This window comes from Charadrius vociferus, unplaced genomic scaffold (assembly GCF_000708025.1).
Source record: "Charadrius vociferus isolate BGI_N301 unplaced genomic scaffold, ASM70802v2 scaffold196, whole genome shotgun sequence".
Lineage (NCBI taxonomy): Eukaryota > Metazoa > Chordata > Aves > Charadriiformes > Charadriidae > Charadrius > Charadrius vociferus.
The window spans coordinates 2,769,722-2,789,497 of NW_009648953.1; the positions used below are offsets into that span (position 1 = coordinate 2,769,722).

A 19,776-nucleotide genomic window follows, 5' to 3' on the forward strand; every position below is an offset into this window, starting at 1 on the left:
TAAACTTGTCATTTTTCAGCAATGCCACTGGGGGCAGAGTTAAACCAGCTCAGAGAACTTATTCTTCTTTTTAATTACTCTTCTCCTATTACAGATGAAGAAGCAATGTGATCAAAAGCTGCTCATCCGAATGAAAACTGAATGTGTACCTTGCTCTTTAAACCTCGAAACCCAGTGCCCAGCTGGTTACACAAAAATTACCAATGGGACCGGGATACCAGACTGCAGGTACCTCTTCTGTCAGCACTTTTCTCTAGGAATATTTTTCTCTATGAATTAGAAAACGTTAACTCATATTAAAAATGCTGTATTTTATGCAATTTTCTTAAGGAACATTTACCACTGGCTTCACCAACTCCAGAACTCAAGCTTCACTCAGAGTACTTCAAGCACAGTTAATCAGCAAATGGTATAAGAGGAAAATAAACATTGCTATCAAAGGCCTATCAGATTTTTTTTTGAGTGATATCATAAAATCACTTCCTTGTTTATCCTGCATATTAATATGAATGATATATAAATATCATGTGATAAATGTACATTAACATATAAATTATGTTTATATATCATTCACATCATATTATCTTTATCATATAAATAACAGATTTTTCAGACTTTCAGATTGGGGGGGAGGGCTGAAGGGCAGGAAGAAATATCTCAAAACCAATTTGAAATGTTGCCTTTAAGATTAAAAAAAAAAAGAAAAGCAGCATTTAAGGGAAAATGTAACTATTTTGAGCTTATTTGATAGTAAATAAATTTTAAAATACTATTTCAAAACAAAACTTAGAAAAAACTGCTGTGTTTAGGTTGCAGAAATGAAAAAAAAAAAAAAAAGAGAGACATATACTATGCAAAAGAAATAGCTCCAAGGATCTTTTTAGACCTTGGTGTTACCAACGTATGTTTTATTGCAGAAAAAAAAGGCAAATTAATTAACTAAGTTTAAAGTGCTTTTATCTGACATTGAAAGGAGAAGAGGAGGTTAAGAATTTCATTTTTCCCCATAGGAGGCTTTTAAGTACCTTAAAACATCTCCAACTTCTTTTCCCCAGGTATTATCTAGAAACTAAAATACACGTACTTTCTTTTCCCGGATGTCGGCATCACTGTATGAAGGAATTTGAACAACCTGAGTGCTGCCAGGGACACTGGGGCCCAGACTGCATGGGTAAGCTCACTCTTTGGTTTGTTTGGGGTTTTTTTTGATAGAATTTGAGTAGAATTAAAGCAGTGATTTTACTCCTTTTCAGAAACTATTGCCATGAGAAGACTGCTTATTATAGGAGTAGAAATAAACACCAGTTTTCAGCCAAAACTAAGAGGATTTAAAAAAAAAACACATATTCAAAGCTTCATTTAAAAAGCAAAAATCATAGAAAAATTCAAAAAACTCAGGGAACCCACTTGGGTTTGAGATTTTCAAAACAAGTCATTTCAGTCAATGCTTGCAAAATAACTTTTCATTTGGGAGGATCCCCACAATGGATTTTAAATATGAAAATTTTCAAACTGCAAGTTTAAATGTTTCACTTTAGGTCAAATATACCCTCATCTGTGTCTGAAATATTTCCAAATCTCTTTAATTCTTTACTTTTTGATGCAAGGAGCGTCTTTTCTTTCAGCTCAACTTGAAACAGTTTTTTCCTCCAAGTTTTTTGAACCTCCAGCAAATGCTAAAGGCCATTACTGAAGCAGGGGTCATCAGGAGTACCTCTCTTCCCACTGCCCCTTCCTCAGGAAAAGCCTTTCAGCATCTCCACAAGTACATCAAATCTCAGGCTACTGAAGTGGGCATCAAAACCCGCTGAGGAAGTTTCCTTGCCCAGGCAGAGCATTTCCTCCTCTACTTAATGGGGTCAAGGTCTGGTTCAATGTCTGTGAAGTCCTTATGTCCACAAAACAGATTAAAAAAATATAATTTTAGCCCGAGCTATGGTTTAAATACCAGTCATTTACCCACTAAAGCAAAATATTCAAACCCAAACTCATAGCTACTTCTATAGAAAAGAGAGACAAATAGCTGAGTGTGTAGTGTGTGGTCATGTCTTCCAAATATAACCACGTGTGTGGTGATTTACCATCTTTCCACCAAAAGCAGCCTAAGTGCCCCATATGAGGAAGGCAATGCTACATGTGATGATCATCCCCTACTTCAGGGTACTCTGGGAGGCGGAGGCCACACAAGGGACATCGGTACATCTAGAGATGGGCAAAGCTCGCTGCCCCCAGGCCGGAGCCCAGCCTGCAACACCGCAGGCAGGAGGATGCGGAGGCAAGGAAGCCTCTCTTCCTTCTGCCAAACTTCCTGGCCCCAAAAAGCAAAGAATCAAGGTCTCAGCATTGTTTCTGCTGTCATTTGGAGGAAGAAAATAGCTCTTTGTATTATCGCAATCTCTCTAAGAGCATATGGCGCGCCTTGAAATATTTGGAGGAAAGACGGTCCTTCCTGAGGCCAGAGAAAAATCCCTGACTAGGGCTTTACTTCTCATTTAGCATCTGGTGGCAATGACAAAATTAGGTCTTAAATAGCACTCCGACTTCCTTAAATGATAGCACACGCTGAAACACGCAGTGTGAACGAAAAACGTTTTGTCCCCTTCCCTCCCCACGAAGTGCCCCGAGCCAACAAGCTGCCCGCCCATCCCTCTGTAAAAAGGCATTAAGGAAAAAGGGAAAACTACGGGGGGTAAAAGCTTCAGGGGAAAAGAACGCTGCCGGTGGCATCCAACCACAGATACCAAAGCTGGTAGAGCTCAGATGCCGTACATGTGTAACTGACAGGCTGCAGTGGGAGCTACTCCCTGTCCCAGCTCTGGGCAGATATTTGCATGGCTCCAAAGAAAACCTGGGTACCAACTGAAAGGTGCGCGGTATGGGCAACTGAGTAGTAAGCACTGTTAACAATAAAGGGGAAAAAAAGAAAAAGTGAAAAGGAAAAAAAAAAAAAACAGGCCAAGGAGAAAGATAAGAAACCTAATTCTATCAAATTATATGTCCAAAATACATCTTCTTTACAAGTTCTACCCACTGCTACAGCCTGCAGGGGGTCAGGTGACGAGAAGGAATCTAATAGGCTGCATTTGAAAACACTTAGAAAGTGCTGAATTAAACTCTATGAGACAAAAAGCTGATAGATTTAAGCTCTTTTGGCCTACATATAAAGACAGCCTTTGGCCTCTGACAGCTGTAAGAGTGAAGCAGAAACATCTCTTGCTCGCTACTTTTCAAAAAACATCCTCGACAAAAGCAAAGGTCTCGCTCCTCCCCAGTACTGGGGTGGCAGCAGGTGATTGCACCAGCATCACTGCCATCACCACTGCCTCCTGCAGCCCCACCGGCCCAGGGAAGCACTTTATCTGCCTGACTAAACTCATACAATAATATGGTAATTTGCTAACTTCTGATAAAGCTGTCCCTTGGTGGCGGTATCAAAACAAGAGACAAGAGGTAGTGAAGAAAAGGGGAAGCGTAGTGAATATTGACTGCAAAACAACTGTTTTATCAGCAATTTTAATGTATGCTTGCTTAGAATGTATACCATAAACTGGGTTTTCTTGTGATTTCTCTATCTTTGCAAATTCAGTAAAAGCATCAGCACAATTAAAATTGTTTCCATTCAGAGAAAATATTAAACAGTTTGCACCTGTATCAGTCCTAAAGATGAGATTTAGCTATCACATGGTAGCCAGAAAACAAGAATCACTAAAAGCCACTCTAAAGATTAAAGCATATGTATTTATTATTTCACCTCATTTCTGGTTACTTCACCTCAATTCTTAACAAATCTTTTTATTTCAGCATGTATGAGATAAACTCCACTAAAATTTTCATCTTTAAATTTATTGTTTTTTCATGAGAAGCTTACTCGGATCCAACAGACTTCACAGGCATATCATTAAGGAATAAATTAAGAGATATTAATAGATTGGTATAAAGCCAAAGCCTTCACTAAAATTAGGTGTATACATATCCGCATCCACTTATTTGCTCATCACTCTGTCCAAATCAAATTCATTTTCATGAAAACTTCCGCATCACTTAAACACTCTACATCAGGATTAAGTTACTCAATGGGAGCATAAATCCAGCACTGCCCATATCCACCCACACAGAACAAACTGAGACTCTTTATAAGCAATAAATCTGCCAGTAAGGTACAGCAGAGAACCTGTGAGAGCAATAGGAGTTTGATACATTTAGATACCACCTGCATCAGGATTATGGTACCTAATGGGAACTCCAATTATAGGAAGGAAGGGCTTATGGAAGGGAATTAATAAATCGTTTCCACAGAGAGACTGCACAGCTATAAAAGGTTAGAATATCCCAAAAGGGGGAAAAACATTACAGAAAAATCTGACTAAAAATTACCGTAGTATACATTTCCTACAGGCAACCTTTCAATAAAAAAAAAAAAAAAGAATATTGAAATATTTCAGCCAAACATTAAACTAATTTGATTTGGAAATTCAATCATTGTTTCTTATCCTCTCCTGCTGGCTGGGGATTTTGGTCAGATTCTCTCTCACCTGGTATAACACTGCCTGTAACCACGGTTTTAGCGCCAGAGGATCTGAAGAGCATAGCACATCTTTGGCACACAAGTTTTACAAGTGATCACAGCCCATTGTACAGAAGCGGGTTATGAGATACCCGAGTTTCGATTTCCAAGATCATTTCAATCAAATATCACAGCCTTATGGGAGGTAGCAGGGAAAATGAAAAACTTTGCACGTAAAGCAAATGCGATTTGTGGGGAAAAGAGAGAGGCTGATTTAAATTCTAAATGAGCATCAAATATAGTTCTGACAGCAAATTTTCAGTCAGAGTTGTATTAACGGAAGAAGTGGTCAGGCAAACTCCACTTGTAACAAAAAAAATAAACAGTTTAGCATATCTGCAGGTAGAAGTGGATCAGCAGGGGCAATATCCATGTGATACTTCAGAATAAGAGAACTATTTTTGCTACAATCTATTGATTACAGCTTAAGTTCCCATACTAGAGAGGGTGATGATTTCTACTAAAGCTGAGATTCTGGTGAAGAGATTTGGGCAGCTGTAAAATAGCAGCAGTCACTCGATGTCCCTGTCTGGCCCAAAACCCTGCAGCCTCTGAGGTTGTCACCCCTAACGCACAAGGGAAGCATAAGGGTCAGAGCAAGCTGACTGGTGGCTTTAACATTGTCATGTGAGAGAGTTGGGGTGGGAGAAGAGAAGGCTCTGGGTAGACCTTATAAGACCCTTCCAGTACCTAATGGGGGCTACAGGAAAGATGGGGAGGGACTCCTTAACAGGGAGTGTAGCAATAGGACGAGGGGTAATGGTTTTAAACTGAAAAGAGCATAGATTTGGATTAGATATTAGGTAGAAATTCTTTACTCTGAGGGTGGTGAGACACTAGAACAGGCTGCCCAGAGAAGTTGTGGATGCCCCATCCCTGGAAGCGCTCAAAGCCAGGCTGGATGGAGCTTTGAGCAACCTGGTCTAGTGGGAGGTGTCCCTGCCCATGGCAGGGGGGGTGGAACTCGATGATCTTTAAGGTCCCTTCCAACCTAAGCCACTTTATGATTTCTAGCCTGTCCAGGAGGAGCTGCGTCACCATGCAACAGGAAAGGACGCTGCTCCCAGGGTATAAATGGGGATGGAACGTGCACTTGTGAGGTATGTCCCTTCTTGTAACAAATAGCATATAAACTCTGCTAAGAAATAATGCACGTTATGTCGTATAAATACATTAAAGGAAAGTATTTCAGAAATAGCAGAGATTATCTGCTTGGAGTTCATTTTTTGCTTGGCTTGTACTAATCTTCATACTCTCATTTCTACAGACTTGAGCATGTTTGGGTGATATTAAAGATCTCTTCCATCTTGTCTTCCGGAAACAGTTGGTTTGAGTTCCTCTGTTTTAAGAGTGTGCTATGACTTATGTCATATGTATGACTATGACATATGTACTTATGACTTTTTGCCCTAATTAGAATGGACTTGTACTTGGGACTAATACTCTCAATATAGTGTTCCTTTGCTGAGAATGTAACGTGCAGTGCTTAATAACTTCAGTCAAAAAAGATTTTTTTTTTTTAAAAAAACACTCAAATCTTTTCTACCTCCCCCTCTACTGGTTAATCTTTCCATTACATCAAAAGCACATCTTCTGAGGACATGTGAAAAAGAGACAGTGAGATGCAGTCAGAAAATACAACCTAACAATTGCAAGAATGATTTAGGCATTAGGCTTGATTACTGTTCTTTATTGTTAACTTGATATTCAAAACATCTGATTTGATTTGAAGTGTAAGAGCTAAAAAATTAAAATTAGAAAAAAGACAGAGGAAAAAAGTTATTCAAAATACAACGTTTTCTAGATTGAAGGAGTCATCTCTGATTTGCTGACTGAACCTTTCATGTTATTTTCTTTTGGAAGCTAAAGATGCTGTTTTCAGGCTGCTAAGCAGATATCTATTTATGCAGATGCAGATGAGAAACTTAAGTTTTGATTTCCAATCTGTAATTCACAGAAAGGCTTTAGTGGGACTGCCTGTGAAAAATGCGCTGAAGATAATTTATTTGGTCCTCACTGCACATCAGGTAAGTTTGAGCTTGCTTTATTGAAATGGGGCAAGAGAGGTGAGTGAAAACTGTATTCAAACACTAAGAAATCCCAGTGAAATGGGTAGGGGGGTCTAAGGGTTTCCCACCAAGAGCTGCTGTCTGCTTCAGGGAACACAACAGGGAAAGAAAAGAGGCAGCTACTCAATTCCTCATTCACAGTGGGGCTGGATTCAGCTCAGGACTGTACAGACAACGCCCTCAGTGTTGCACTACAAAAATATCTTAATTTTATCGTTAATATATTTGTTACAGCCAACAGTCAAATAAATTAGGGATTAGAATCATCTGTGTGTTCCTGCAGGTATGCCTCCCTGTTAGCCACTTTTCACCCTAAATTACAGATTTGCATTTATTTGATCTAAATACAGGAGGTTGTAACAGTACATGAAGTATTGTGTGGGAACATATCAAATGCATAATTTATAGTGGCTTACAGTGTTTCGGTATGTTTTCTAAATATATTACAAACTGGAGCATCTGTATTAAGGTATGAAATACTCACGTGCTATTGAAATCAGTATAGCTGACTCCAGAAAGGCCATTTTGAATCAGGCCAAAAGTAGTTCCTGCCTAGCGTCCCATATTGGAGGCCAATAGTTAAAAAAAGAAAGAGTACAAGCAGCCAGAGATTGCATTCAAACTGTAGTGTTTAAAGGCTCCTTCTGGATCTGTGCCCCATAAATTATCTACTTTGCCTCTGAGTCGAATTCTGCTTTTGCTCTCCACAATATTATGTGCCAAGGAGCTCCATAATTTAGACAAAAGTGTGGTGGAAAAAAAAATAAATTTGGTTTCATTTTGGTTTTTGGCTGGTAGATCATTCCATTGGTTGGCCATACTTCTATTTGGAGAAGCAGGACATTGAGGGAGGGATCAGAGCTATGTGCACTATTTAAAATGTGTACGTACCACAACTGTATATATTTGTATAGTATTTTCCAGGTTTGCCTGTTTCTAATTTCTAGTATTTTATTTACCTTCCTCACCCCTGCTGACCATTAAATAGACACATCAAAACATCAGAAAAACACCCGAAAAAAATATTAAGAAACATCTCTTTCTTAAGTGGTAATAGCTGTTTATCTCTAAGTAAAACTCTCTTTGTTCCTTTAAGATCTACATGAAGTTTTTTCTAAAAAGAGCCACAAATAGCCTCCCTTTAAATGATCTGTGTTGGCCTTTCTACACTAATCCTACACCACTGCTGACTCAAAAGCCCTTTTTCCACCAGCTGTCCACTGGATGCCAGTGTTGATACACAGAAATGTAACCAAGCCAACAATTTCATTAAAATAGGGTACTTGAGTGAATTCAATATCGTAAATGTAATTATTTTCCAAGAAGCTATCAGAAGACTCAACTGCATATTAATTTAAGCAACATTTTACACTTCAGCTTTCAGATATTTGAGCTCCTCCAAGTTTTCGAAGCACATATAAACACTGTGCATTTGTGACTAACTGCTTTTCAGCAATACGTTAGACATTCCTGGTTTTTATATTAGGATTACGAACATAGGTAGAGTGTTACTAATTAATTAGTGTTGGTGATTTGCATGAACACAGGATATGTTTGTAAAGGGAACAGGATACACTACATCACTGCAGCTTAAACATAAAGTCACCAATATATCTATATATCCTAGAGGCTTTTCCAGGCCTTTTAAAGGGCCTTTTAAAAAGCATCATTACCATAATTGAAACAGTTATAACTCTAAAGCTTTTTCAATATACTTAAGGCTTCCAAAAAAAACTTATAAAAGAGTCTCATAGTTGCCCGGACTCTGAATACAGCATCTTGTGTGTATATTGTCACAAGGTGTATAACCAGAAGTGACAGAATATAAGAACAGGAAAAAGTCTGAGACCTACACAGTGACTAATTATCCTTTTAACCAGATAAATTCTATTTAGGGGGGGGAAAAGTCACAAAACTCACCTCTGGAGGTGTTTGAGAGAGGGAAACAGAACTGAAGAAAAAATGAGCAATTCGATAACAATTTGTTACACTGTTACACTTCATATTCAATTTCAGCTCAAGAACGTATGTCCAATTTTGCAAGTTTTATGGTATTAGCAACTAGTCAGTTTGGTGTTTATAGCATGTGTCTTGAAGATTTTTCAGGCCCCAGGCTATTAACAGCCTGCAAAAATCAGTATGTTATTTACTGACATATGCGACTGTGAATATTGATCTTGTCATTAATGAAAGTCTATAAATTCAGGAACTCCAGTCAAAACTTGGTTTGGCCAAAGCTGTTGGCCAAGACACTATTTGCTATGGGTAACCACTAACAGTGTCTTTCCAAACACCATTATTATTCAGTAAAGCCAGTCCATCTCTCCATATAGTTTGCGACTGCGTCCACGGAGTATGCAACAGTGGAATTACAGGAGATGGAAGATGCACTTGCTTCTCTGGATACAAAGGGCTCCGCTGTGAGCAGCGTAAGTAGATTGTTTTCTGTATAAGAGATATTCAACAGCTCTGATACAGTTGGAATTAGTGAGGATGAACATAAAATTAGTCTCAGGTTAGTCACTCTAGAGCAAACATACACTGAACCTCAAACCCTGTGTGTGAGCTCCCACAACCATCACCACCACTTCAATCGCCAGGAAAATGATGACAACAGTGAGATGAATGGTCTCTAGATCAGGTGTTCCTTGAACTAGTATACTGCAGAACACAGTGCCTCCTGGCACAGTGTGCAGACACAGCTTAACCTGTTGCACTCTGTCCCTCAGCGATAGCTGAATGCAAGGCCTTGCGGTGCCCTCCAAACTCCAGATGCACTGCCTCAGCAGAGGATGGAAGACAACTTCAATGCACGTGTCTGCCCAGCTACCATGGAGATGGTACACAATGTGAACGTGAGTAGTTTTCATGTCCACCAAGTTCTCTGTATACAGCATCATTGGTATTATAGTTCAGATATTGAGTGCGCTTTTGAACCAAATCTCACTGCCTAATTGTTCTTGGGTTCATATCCCAAAAGCAGTCTCACGTGCACAAACTAGATTCATTCAGGATTAAACTAAACCCTAAAATATGCTTCAGAAGCACATCAGTCCAATTACCAACAAATTTTAGTCCAGGTGTCCAGACTAAAGCTAGTAAACCCCCTTGAAATACATAGTGTGGATACTAGGTCATCAGTGCTTACAAATCCATTGCTGTCACATCCCTCTACTTGCTAAAGTTCAGCCCCGTAGTTTGCTTCCATAAAAATCTACAACAGCAACCAAGGGCTTATATTTATTGAATATCCATCATGTGACAGCTCAGCTTCATATCTAAGCATAAACTCTACAGACAAGTAAAGCTCATTTACCTTTCTTATTTTTCATGAAACCAAGTAGTATCTCAGCTACAGGTAAAAGTCTACCTTAAAGTTGTCTTTATAGACTCCTCAACTTGCCATTGAATGCACAAATTAACTATATTGCAAGACTCCGGATTTTCTTTCCTCTGCTCTCCTTATGTCTTACAGCACCAGCTCTTCCTTCTAGACCAATTACAATGAAGAACATGGTTATATCTGATGTTGGAAGAGCTATTTAGTAAATGTTGGCTTGAATCAGGCCACAAATACAATACTTCTTATCCTCTCTGGGAACATTTACATTCAATCCACTTGGCCCTAATTATGGTGTCATCCTCTCTGAATAGGCTTGAACACCATCCAAGAGCAAGACATCAGGAAGTCACTTCTCAGGGAATGTGTTGTTCTTCTAGTAAGCAGCAGACAAGTGAGACACAAAGAAATTGCAGAACCAGCAGAGAAGGATGCTAGTATCCCTACCTCTCTTGGGTGTTGTACTGATGCAGTCTGTGTGCATATTGCTCCTCCGTCCCAGTGCCTTTAGATACTGGGGTCATCTGTGTCTTAACCCAGTGTCCTTTACATTTGGCTGGCTGGGAAGCAAGGAACAAGCAGCTCCAACACAGATAAGTACGTAAGCGAGGACAGCAGCGGCTGCCCCAGATTCTGCTTGGAGGTGGCATTGCTTATGGTCGATTTGAGCACGCGAGCACATGTGTACGTGTGTGATTTCACACTGGAACAGAAGAGAATGCTTGAAAGAGTGAAGCTGAGCATTGCCAAGTCTCTCAGTCCCAGCTGAGGGGGAAGAAAGGGAGGAGGAGAGGGAAAGACAGTGAGCAGCATCACCTTTTAGGCAAGTCCAGGGCCTGCCACCTTCCAGCTACAACATGTGCTTGACCATATCCTAAACTGGACACAAAGGCGTGAGGTGTTCTCCAAGCACTGCTGGACTATGAACAAGGACAAACAATGCCATTGCCTTGAAAAAAATGGCTCGTGGAAATAACTAGAGAGCTTCCAGTCCAGTCCTGAAACTGCAGCAGTGTGGAAGACTCAACTACAGCACTTGCTGGCCAGTTTTCCATATAGCTGAATGGATGACATTATATTGTTTAATTACCGGAAAGAAAACAGCAAAGGCCTATTGTATTGAGAAATATTTTCCAACTGATCTAATACGCGCTTAAAGCTTGTACAGACCTCATACCACCTACCTGACCTTCTCTGGTTAAAATCCCCCAGAGAACAGGGAAATAGTTGTGATATTTTAATGAGCACATTACGTGTTTTAATCTGTTTATAACTCAATTTGCCAAGTTAAGAGATCATTTCTGTTCAAAGGAAAACAGTTGGTTGCTACGTTAGTATAAACACATTCCTCCCTTCGGTCTTCATGCCACCACAATGCTTCAGACTTGGATGTTATGAGAAGTTTAGTCTACCCGGGCTTTGCTTGGCACAGAGGTGCTCTGGCAAATCCTCATCTTCAGTTTCAGAACTGTGGGCAATAATTCATTTACTTCACTTCTTTTTTCACAAGCTATCAACCCATGCTCCGAAAAGGTCTGCGATCCTAATGCTGACTGCATTTACCTTGGACCAAATCAGCACAAATGTACCTGTCGAGAAGGTTACAGAGGGGACGGTCAAGTCTGCTTACCCATAGACCCCTGCCAAGCAACATATGGGAGTTGCCCTGCACAGTCTACCATTTGTGTATATGATGGTCCAGGAAAGGTTAGTGTTGAACGGGTGCCCCAGACATTTCCTATGTCAACTGCTTAGGAAGGGATAATGCTTTCTTTCCAAAAAGAAGCCATGAGGGTACAGGAACAGGCCTCAGGAGGGCCAAGCTCTACTCCTAGCTTTGGCATAAGCCCTGCTGGTGACCAGGGGTGAGTCCCTTTGCCTCCCTCTCTATACATCTATATGGTGCTTCCCCCACGAAAATGGGAATGTCAATAGTGTTCTTTTTCCTAGAATACTTTGGCTCAGATCTGCCGCCTCAAAATGAAAACATTGAAATGAAGCTTCTCCTAGTTAAATTTTCTGTCTCTCACCACAGGGGGCTTGGGGGACCAGTAGGCTCCTTACACAGGTACCACAGATAAATACCTACAGTGAATGTATTTAGGAAAGAAGTAATCTGGGTCTTTAAGCACTACCAGTGAAAGGCACCACATAAAGGCTGCCTATTATTCACGCTGTCAGGAACTGGCTCAGGTTTCCAACTGCTGCCACCAAGACAGATAGACTATAGAAGACCATGCCTGTTTTGCCTGGACACCCTGGAGAGCCAAAAAGGGAGTCGGTTATCTAGGGTCATTCTGCAAGTCACGTTCATATAAGGGCTGATACACCTCACTCATTAATAATATGCTTTCGCACTCGTTTTGGGAGGCAGAGGTGAAAAATCTGACCTACCCACACCAATTTCAAATGTTATCTGGTCACAGAAGTGAAGCTAAAGGGCTTTATCTGAAGGAAATTTTTCTGAAAGTCAGTATTTTTCTGGAGTGGATAAAACCTAGAAGGGAGTTGTATAAATATGGATAAGCTTTATACTTGTATCTGAACTCATCGCAAGATTAACTAAGGCTTTGGAAGCTGACTGTCTTTAGACCCTAGTTCCAGAAAGTATGCTGAAATCCACAATTTGTGCATGTCTAATTTTTCTCTCCCCTCTCCCATCCTTCCCATTTAGTCCCACTGTGAATGCAAGGAGCATTACACAAACTTTGTACCTGGGAAAGGATGCAGCATGACAGACGTCTGTGAAACAAACAACACCTGCCATAAAAAAGCTAAATGCTCAATGATTGCACCAGGACAGATTACGTGAGTCTTTTTGCTTATTAAAGCTTTCACTCATTTTGTCCCTCCTTCCCCTAGTAAACAGGCTACTAAAACAAATCCAGTGGATGAACACCTCCTGAAGTTATCATTAATGGTTTCTTTATCAAGGACAAATTACAATATTTAATGGGGTTAGGGTCAACCAATTGGAATCGTGTTTGATTTCATCAGTCCAATTGCTAATACCTACTAAGTTTTAATTTAACAGCACTCGGAAGTCATTTCTACACTAGTAAATAAAAAGGACCGAGACCTCTTTTCTGTTCCTAAGGGCAAGCTGCATGGTCTGGCTCACAGCTAAAGTCTCTTCTTCTTCCAAAACAGAGTAACTGCCTCTTGGCAGAGGTCCCTGGCACACGCCATCCCTTCAACTGTGCCTGGGCACTGCCTGGGAAAATGCTACTTGGTGCGGGCCAGAAACATGCCAGGCAGCATGCTAAAAATTAATCAGCATTAATTATCATGGGACAGAGCTGGAGCCCTGGCTATTTTTAGTATCCTAATACTAGGGAATCTGACCCCCATGCTGTGAAAGAAACACCAACCTCGGCAGATTCCTCAAAGCCTCGAGAAGAGCACATAGGAAACTGGAAAACTTTTGGCAGAGTTTGTTTTCCTGTACAGAAATTTGCTAGGATGATGCTGGGAGGAAAGTCAGTTCTAACACTAAACTTAAAGCAATCTTAAACCAAACAATTTGGACTACATGTTTCTATAGCCAGTGATGGCTAGTACTGGGTTTAAAGAGGTGTCCCTGAAATGTTACTTTTCAGGAGCTGAGAGTTTGAATGTGAATATAAGTTAGGAACAAATTATTTATCATATAGATCTATATATACAGAAAGCGTTCACTCCAGAGAGCATTCTTATTGCCAGTTCCTGCTTCATCGTGCAGCTTTCTCTTACAGTGTAATTGCAACATCACTTTTGTGTAAGCTATTGTGCATTGCAAACAAGTTTATCTTTAATATCCCCTAGCTCATTTCTAGACATACTATACTAGTCGTACTGCTCTTAGTATATACTTATACCATATTTAGTATAATACACTACTATATTGCACAACACGAGTTGAAAATTAAAATAAAATTCTACATCACACAAATCAGGACATTTCTTTCCTAATTTGTCACTAATTCACTGCTGCAATTCAATTTTCAACAGCTGAGGAAGTTTTGAGAATTTTACAATGGCAGAATTAAAAACTTACAACTTGGGGGGAAACAAGCAATCCAAATGCTTTGCATGTTGTTCATTCAGCTACCTTTAATGGCAAACGCAAATACATAGGAAAGGAGTAGGATTCAAATCAAACTAAAACTATCTGTTTGGCAAAAAAAAATTGAAACTATACTAGGTAGTTTCCAACTAAGGAAAATCCATTTATGAAAGAGGAACTTAGCAAAGAAAAACATTGATTGGTAAATGGCGAGACAGTAGATTGCTTCTGATGAGTGACAGACACCGTATTTTGGCTGCATCCCAGACTTTAAATGTATTTGGAAGGGCTTGTTTTGGTGCATTTTTTTTTTTTTTTTTTTACTTCTTCTAAAACACAAAGCTGTAACAGAGGCCACAAACCTGCATTGCTTCCTTCCTTTTGTTTTTTGTTTTGTTTTTATTAAATATGCAGTTGTGCTGTTAGCTTCCCCCATGTACAGTCACTTCTACTTTCTCCAGAATCAAATGATTTGTACAGGAATAAATCTCAGACAGGCAAAGATGTCGAAAAGACAAGCGCTTAGTTTGTGAACAAAACAACCTCCTGGAAAATCAAGATTGTCTCTGTTTTCTGTTCCCATATAGATCTTTCCTGAGCGATTGCTGACACTTTCTATGGCATTGCTTCAACACAGTAATTATGTTTAGCCTTGCCCAGAAGCTATAAAACTTCAACTGGTGCAGAATTTCACTGCGTATTAGACTGTAACCTCTCTGGTTTCTGAGGAGAACTAGCTTTCCCTCAGTTAAACTAAATTATTTTCTTTTTTAATCTCACTCTTATTTTTACTCTGACCATGTCTTCAGTGTAGAAACTAATAGGTTCATAAATCAAAACTCTACTATATGAGTTTCAGGTAAAACGGCGACAGGAAGCTGAGCTCCCCTTTTCTGGAGACCTACAATTCGCTTCTCCCACCCCAGATAAGCCAAAGTAGTGACAGTTCTCAGCTTTTTTAGTTCTGCCTCCTGATGTCCATGCAGCATATCGTGAAAACAACAGACAACTAAGTTCAAATAGTCCGGCAGGGTTTGTTGTAAAGCTGTTCCTCTGTAGAGGCACCCAGCCCGTACAGTACACAGTGCCTTCAAAGCAAAACCTATAAAAACATATGCAGTATGAGTTGCAAACCAGATCCTCCAGACAAAACCAAGACAAAAGTAATCTAGTCAGTCCAGCTTGTCCTTCCCGAACCCGGCCACACAGAGTAAGTTACTTCGTCAGAAGGGGTGAGGGGACAGACAGGTTGAAGGGTTCAATCCCATGCGATAGGTACTAATCTGTAATTGCTAAATGCTTTCCTTTGGCAGTCAAATCCAAACCATGCTACTGGACACGCATTCAGTTATAAGCAATATTGTCCTCAGAAAAGAAATTTCAAACTATGTAGCTATTTCTGCAGTTCAATGTGCCCCTGGGAATGATAGCCAAAAAAATTACCATGTTTAACCACCTGCTTCTTGTGCAATATTTCAAATGTAGTTTCTTTTTTTTCTACTTAACTATTCCTTGGTTCCTTTGAAGCCTCATTTTTTTTTCTTCTCAGCTTAGAAGTGAAGGGGGCTATATACATCAATACAGCAATATTTACCCCATCGGAAGAAAGGGGTCAGCTCCCAAGGAGTAACAGCTCCTCTCTCCCAGTGCTAAACTCTTCATCCAGGCTCCACAGTCATACCCTCTGCCCAAGAGATTCCCTTAAAAAGAAGAGGGCTCACCATCAGAATCACATCCTAAAAATTTTAGATGCTTTTAGACTGCTATTTTTACCCAGGACCAGAAGGAGTCAAAGCTTAAGCCTCTTGGCCAAAATCCCAGCACCCCTCTGAGTCTATATGCAGCCCCCCGAGACTGCAGGGACTGTGGGGATTTTCAAATATTGCTATCACCAGAGAAACAGCTACAGTAGAGACTGTACGTGGGAAATGGGAGATGATTTGGCATCAGGTTGATACTACTGTGGGGTGAGTGGCAGATGTGTGTTTGTAACAACCAGCACACGCAAATGACTAGGTCATTAGTTATATAAAGAACATATTGTGCTTGCATGGAGTAATGTTGCTTCTCTAATGATCCCTTTAGAAAAAATACCCAGAGAAATGAATCCTTATGGATAGGGCTTATATGAGTACTGAACATGCAGGAGACTTCATTAGGAAAGGCACTATTAAAAGCCAATGTTTGGCAACACACACCATACAGTTTTTTTGCCTCCTAAATATAGTTAGGGTTTCTTTCTGTGTGCGGTACATGTTGACAAGCACCTGCTCTACTTTTAGCGCTGAGGATGAGTAAATGACTGAGCTGACACCAGCAGTCAGTCTCCCAGGATCAGCCAAGCAGGGGCTGGTTTTCTGAAGACTGCAACAGAAAGAGCTGAGATTGACAAAACCAGCAGGCATCAATTGTCCTTCACGTTGAGACAGTCTAAGAGAGTCCATATTTTTAAGAAAGTACTAACCAGCTCTCTCAGTGAATAGTCAGGCTGACACAAGGTCAAGGTACACGCAAGTCCTAGTTGCTCTTTGAAACTCACAACCCTTCGTACCCATCAGCACCTAATAGCCAGCACGTGTCAATCACATTTACAACCAACAATTTCTTCCCCACCGCTTTTGTGACGCTGAGGTCTTTCACAGCCATAAGATTCAGTTTTCATGAGATGCATTCCCTCCCTCATAAGACAGAAAAAGTCAGACTAATGGTCAGAGCTGTTCTTCCATAAATTTCCTTTAGATTTTACCTTGGCTACAACATGCTGCTTTAAATGCAGCCCATCCCAGGCAGTGAGGACAAGGAGCCCACCTCGAGGCATTGCCTATCACTCCCATGGGCATCATGACCTGAGCCTGCTGTGGAAATACATAGGACTGGGTCAACCATACATCACTGACACCTCTCCCATGCTGCTGTCCCCAGGGGACAGCCAGCGTGTTACAGATGAAATGCTATTTCCACAGTGCAGAGGGAGCAGGAGCATAAACTATACATTTGAAAAAGCATGAGATTTCATGCTTCAGCAGCTTCAGGAAAAAAAGATAATATTAAAGTACCAGTACCATTGCCCAAAATAGATGTGTTACTTAAAGGGCAGGGTAACAAACAACCACTTTGCTGTGTTGAAAGGACTGACAGTCCTGCCTGCCTTTTCCTACCAGTCTCATACAGCTATCCCAAAGATTGATGAGCTGCCATCACCCCCTTCACACATACCTACCGTTAATCCAGCCGAGCCCCATGGAGTGAGCGGGGGCTTCTCACAACCACCCCCCAGCTGCAAGAGTGGCACCCCACAAGTTTATGCCACAGACTCTCCTTGCCCACGGGCAGGCAGCCTCAGTGGCTTTCTGGGCCCCAGCAACCACAATATTTGGGGACCAGAGGCTGCACCACAGCCAGGGGTGTCATGTAGCCCCCGTTCAAAGAGGTCCTGCAAGACAGACACCACTGCCTCCTGGCCCAGCTGACAGAAGGACAGCACGTCAGGCAAGCAGTCACCAGGCTGCCCTACACACTGACATGCTTCACAGCATGCAGAAGCAAAGATGAAACTAAAATGCATTGCTGCTTCCTGAAAATGCCTTCAGAGGAGCCATAATTAACACCCGGCGCAGAGCTTCATTGACACAACAGGGCATCAGCACACAGCTAAAATGAGGGTCCTTTCACAGGTGTACGTGCCAGGGGGGCTCCGTGGGGAATGGGTTTGTGTGCTACGGAAACGTCATGGAGCGCCTCCAAGACCTGAACACAGAAGTGGGAGGACGGTGGCAAGGCAAGCTGACATCTGCCTTATCGCTCATGGGTAAGTGACCACATGCAAGCAGAGTCAGCTCCTGCTGGGTGGGGGTTGATCTTGCCCTGTCTTCCCCCCCCCGCTCCCCGCTGCAGGAAGGTGCCACTAACAGCATGACACAGCATGCACGCTACTCACCACAGACTCCCTCTGACCACCCGAAGCTGCCTTTGCTGAGCATGCAGTGCAGCCTGCAAGAATTTCCAAGCAGAAGTGCTAAACAAGTTCCCACAACCCCTCACACATCATTTGGTATCACCAGTGGGGTTTGCCTGATAGTGAAATAACTGGGATCATTGTACTTCTCACTCCCTGCCCCCATTGATTTGGATAATTGAGATTTGATCTGGAATCACACAGAGAAGTCCACCAAAAACATCAGGATTCCCAGATGGATCTCTCTTCCCCGGTCCCCAGCCATCAGCAGGGGCATTGCTTTCACCAGGAAAAAGGAGATAGGCAGGGGAAAGAGACTGATCCCATCCCTAGTGTCCATCACCCTCAGGACCCCTCAACCAGAGCACCTCGGCCACAGCAGGGGTGGTCTCCATGTTTCCAAATTGCCTGCAGAGGTGAGATGGAGCCCCTGTCAGGGCTCACAGCTTCTAGTCTTTCACAGTTATTACAGCCACCTTGTGAATGGAGCAGCATGGCCATCATCTTCATCTTCTGTTGCACGGCCACAAATTTGAGCTACGAACAAACACTGCTAGAACTGAGCTGGATCTTTGAGTTAAATTTGTAAATATGAAAAATTTCCTCCTGTTTAATATAATTTGCTCCATCCTTTTCACTGAGCCTAGCAATTAAAATAAAGATCCTGAATTCCTGACCAGAACAGAATAAGAATCCCCCATAGCTGGCCAAGGACAAAGCCTGGCAGTGACTTTCACATTCAGCACTGAAGACCGAAACCCATTGCCTCAGCACTGAGAGCTCAGTTGCTGTTTCTCTGTGTGTTTCTCCTTATATGTCTGAAAAGCGCCTGACATGCTGGGCGCCACCATTTGTTAACAACAATCCAGACTTTACATTCTTTGGTTAAGTTTTGGACATAAATGTGCTATTTGATTTACTAGGCAGAAGCCACAAAGACACACTAACTGCACAAGTTATTTTACAATATGTTTGCTCCATAGTAATGTCTTTCAAAAACTAAGAATATACAGCAGAATAGTCCACATTGTTTTGTGAGACAGCATATTAATTTTGAGGTATATTCTCTGTTACAACATACCTATAATGACTGTAAAGATGGTTTTAGTTCTGATTTTAAACCTCTGGAAAAACAGCTGAATATTAGAAGTATATCATGCCTTCAACTTCAGAATCAGTGGTCTCATACTGCTGTCTTGGAAACAGAAACACCATCTGGGTAGCAAATGAACTTTAATTAACTTTCAGTGCATCAGCTTTTATTAACAACTGTGTGTTTGATGATATTTGCACTACCAGCAGGTTATCAGCAGCATATCCCTCACCCCATGAAGACTAAATTGATTTAAAGCAGGAGGCCATCTTCCTGTAAAAACACATCTCCAAAGAAACACTGTTTTCATGTCCATCACCCCTGGCCTGCATGCCACAAAGTCCAGGGTGGCAGAAGCGTTCGGAATGTTTTGCCACATCCTGTGTCAAATATACAGCAGCACCTGCATTTCGCATCCCGTCTGCCTCTCATCTTTCAACAACTTGGAGTTTAGAATCTTAAATTAACATTTAATAATCACAGATAGTTTTCTTTCTTATTTTTCCCTTGCATACCTGGCACAGAACACACAGTCCATTCCTCCAATGAGCTTTTCAATACACATTTAAACTTTTTTTTCCCCCTCCTCTCTCAAGAAAATGTCTATGAATGGCCACTGAGTACCCTGGGACCATTTACCGTGCTTGTACCAACAAACAAAGGGCTCAAAGGTACAAATGTAAGTTAACAACAGGGAGAGTTTTAAATTG

General features: G+C 41.2%; 1 protein-coding gene across 1 annotated transcript in view; it reads left to right on the forward strand.

Moving 5' to 3' along the window:
- The first annotated feature begins 94 nt into the window (after positions 1–94).
- The window catches only part of STAB2 (stabilin 2), an 83,863-nt gene continuing 64,181 nt past the window's right edge, over positions 95–19,776 (forward strand). The window contains exons 1-10 of the mRNA XM_009887442.1: positions 95–228; positions 1,056–1,171; positions 5,579–5,664; positions 6,522–6,591; positions 8,967–9,062; positions 9,363–9,488; positions 11,484–11,680; positions 12,648–12,781; positions 17,693–17,826; positions 19,663–19,745. Of these exons, the coding sequence (XP_009885744.1) occupies positions 95–228; positions 1,056–1,171; positions 5,579–5,664; positions 6,522–6,591; positions 8,967–9,062; positions 9,363–9,488; positions 11,484–11,680; positions 12,648–12,781; positions 17,693–17,826; positions 19,663–19,745 (1,176 nt within the window). The remainder of the gene's footprint in view (positions 229–1,055; positions 1,172–5,578; positions 5,665–6,521; positions 6,592–8,966; positions 9,063–9,362; positions 9,489–11,483; positions 11,681–12,647; positions 12,782–17,692; positions 17,827–19,662; positions 19,746–19,776) is intronic.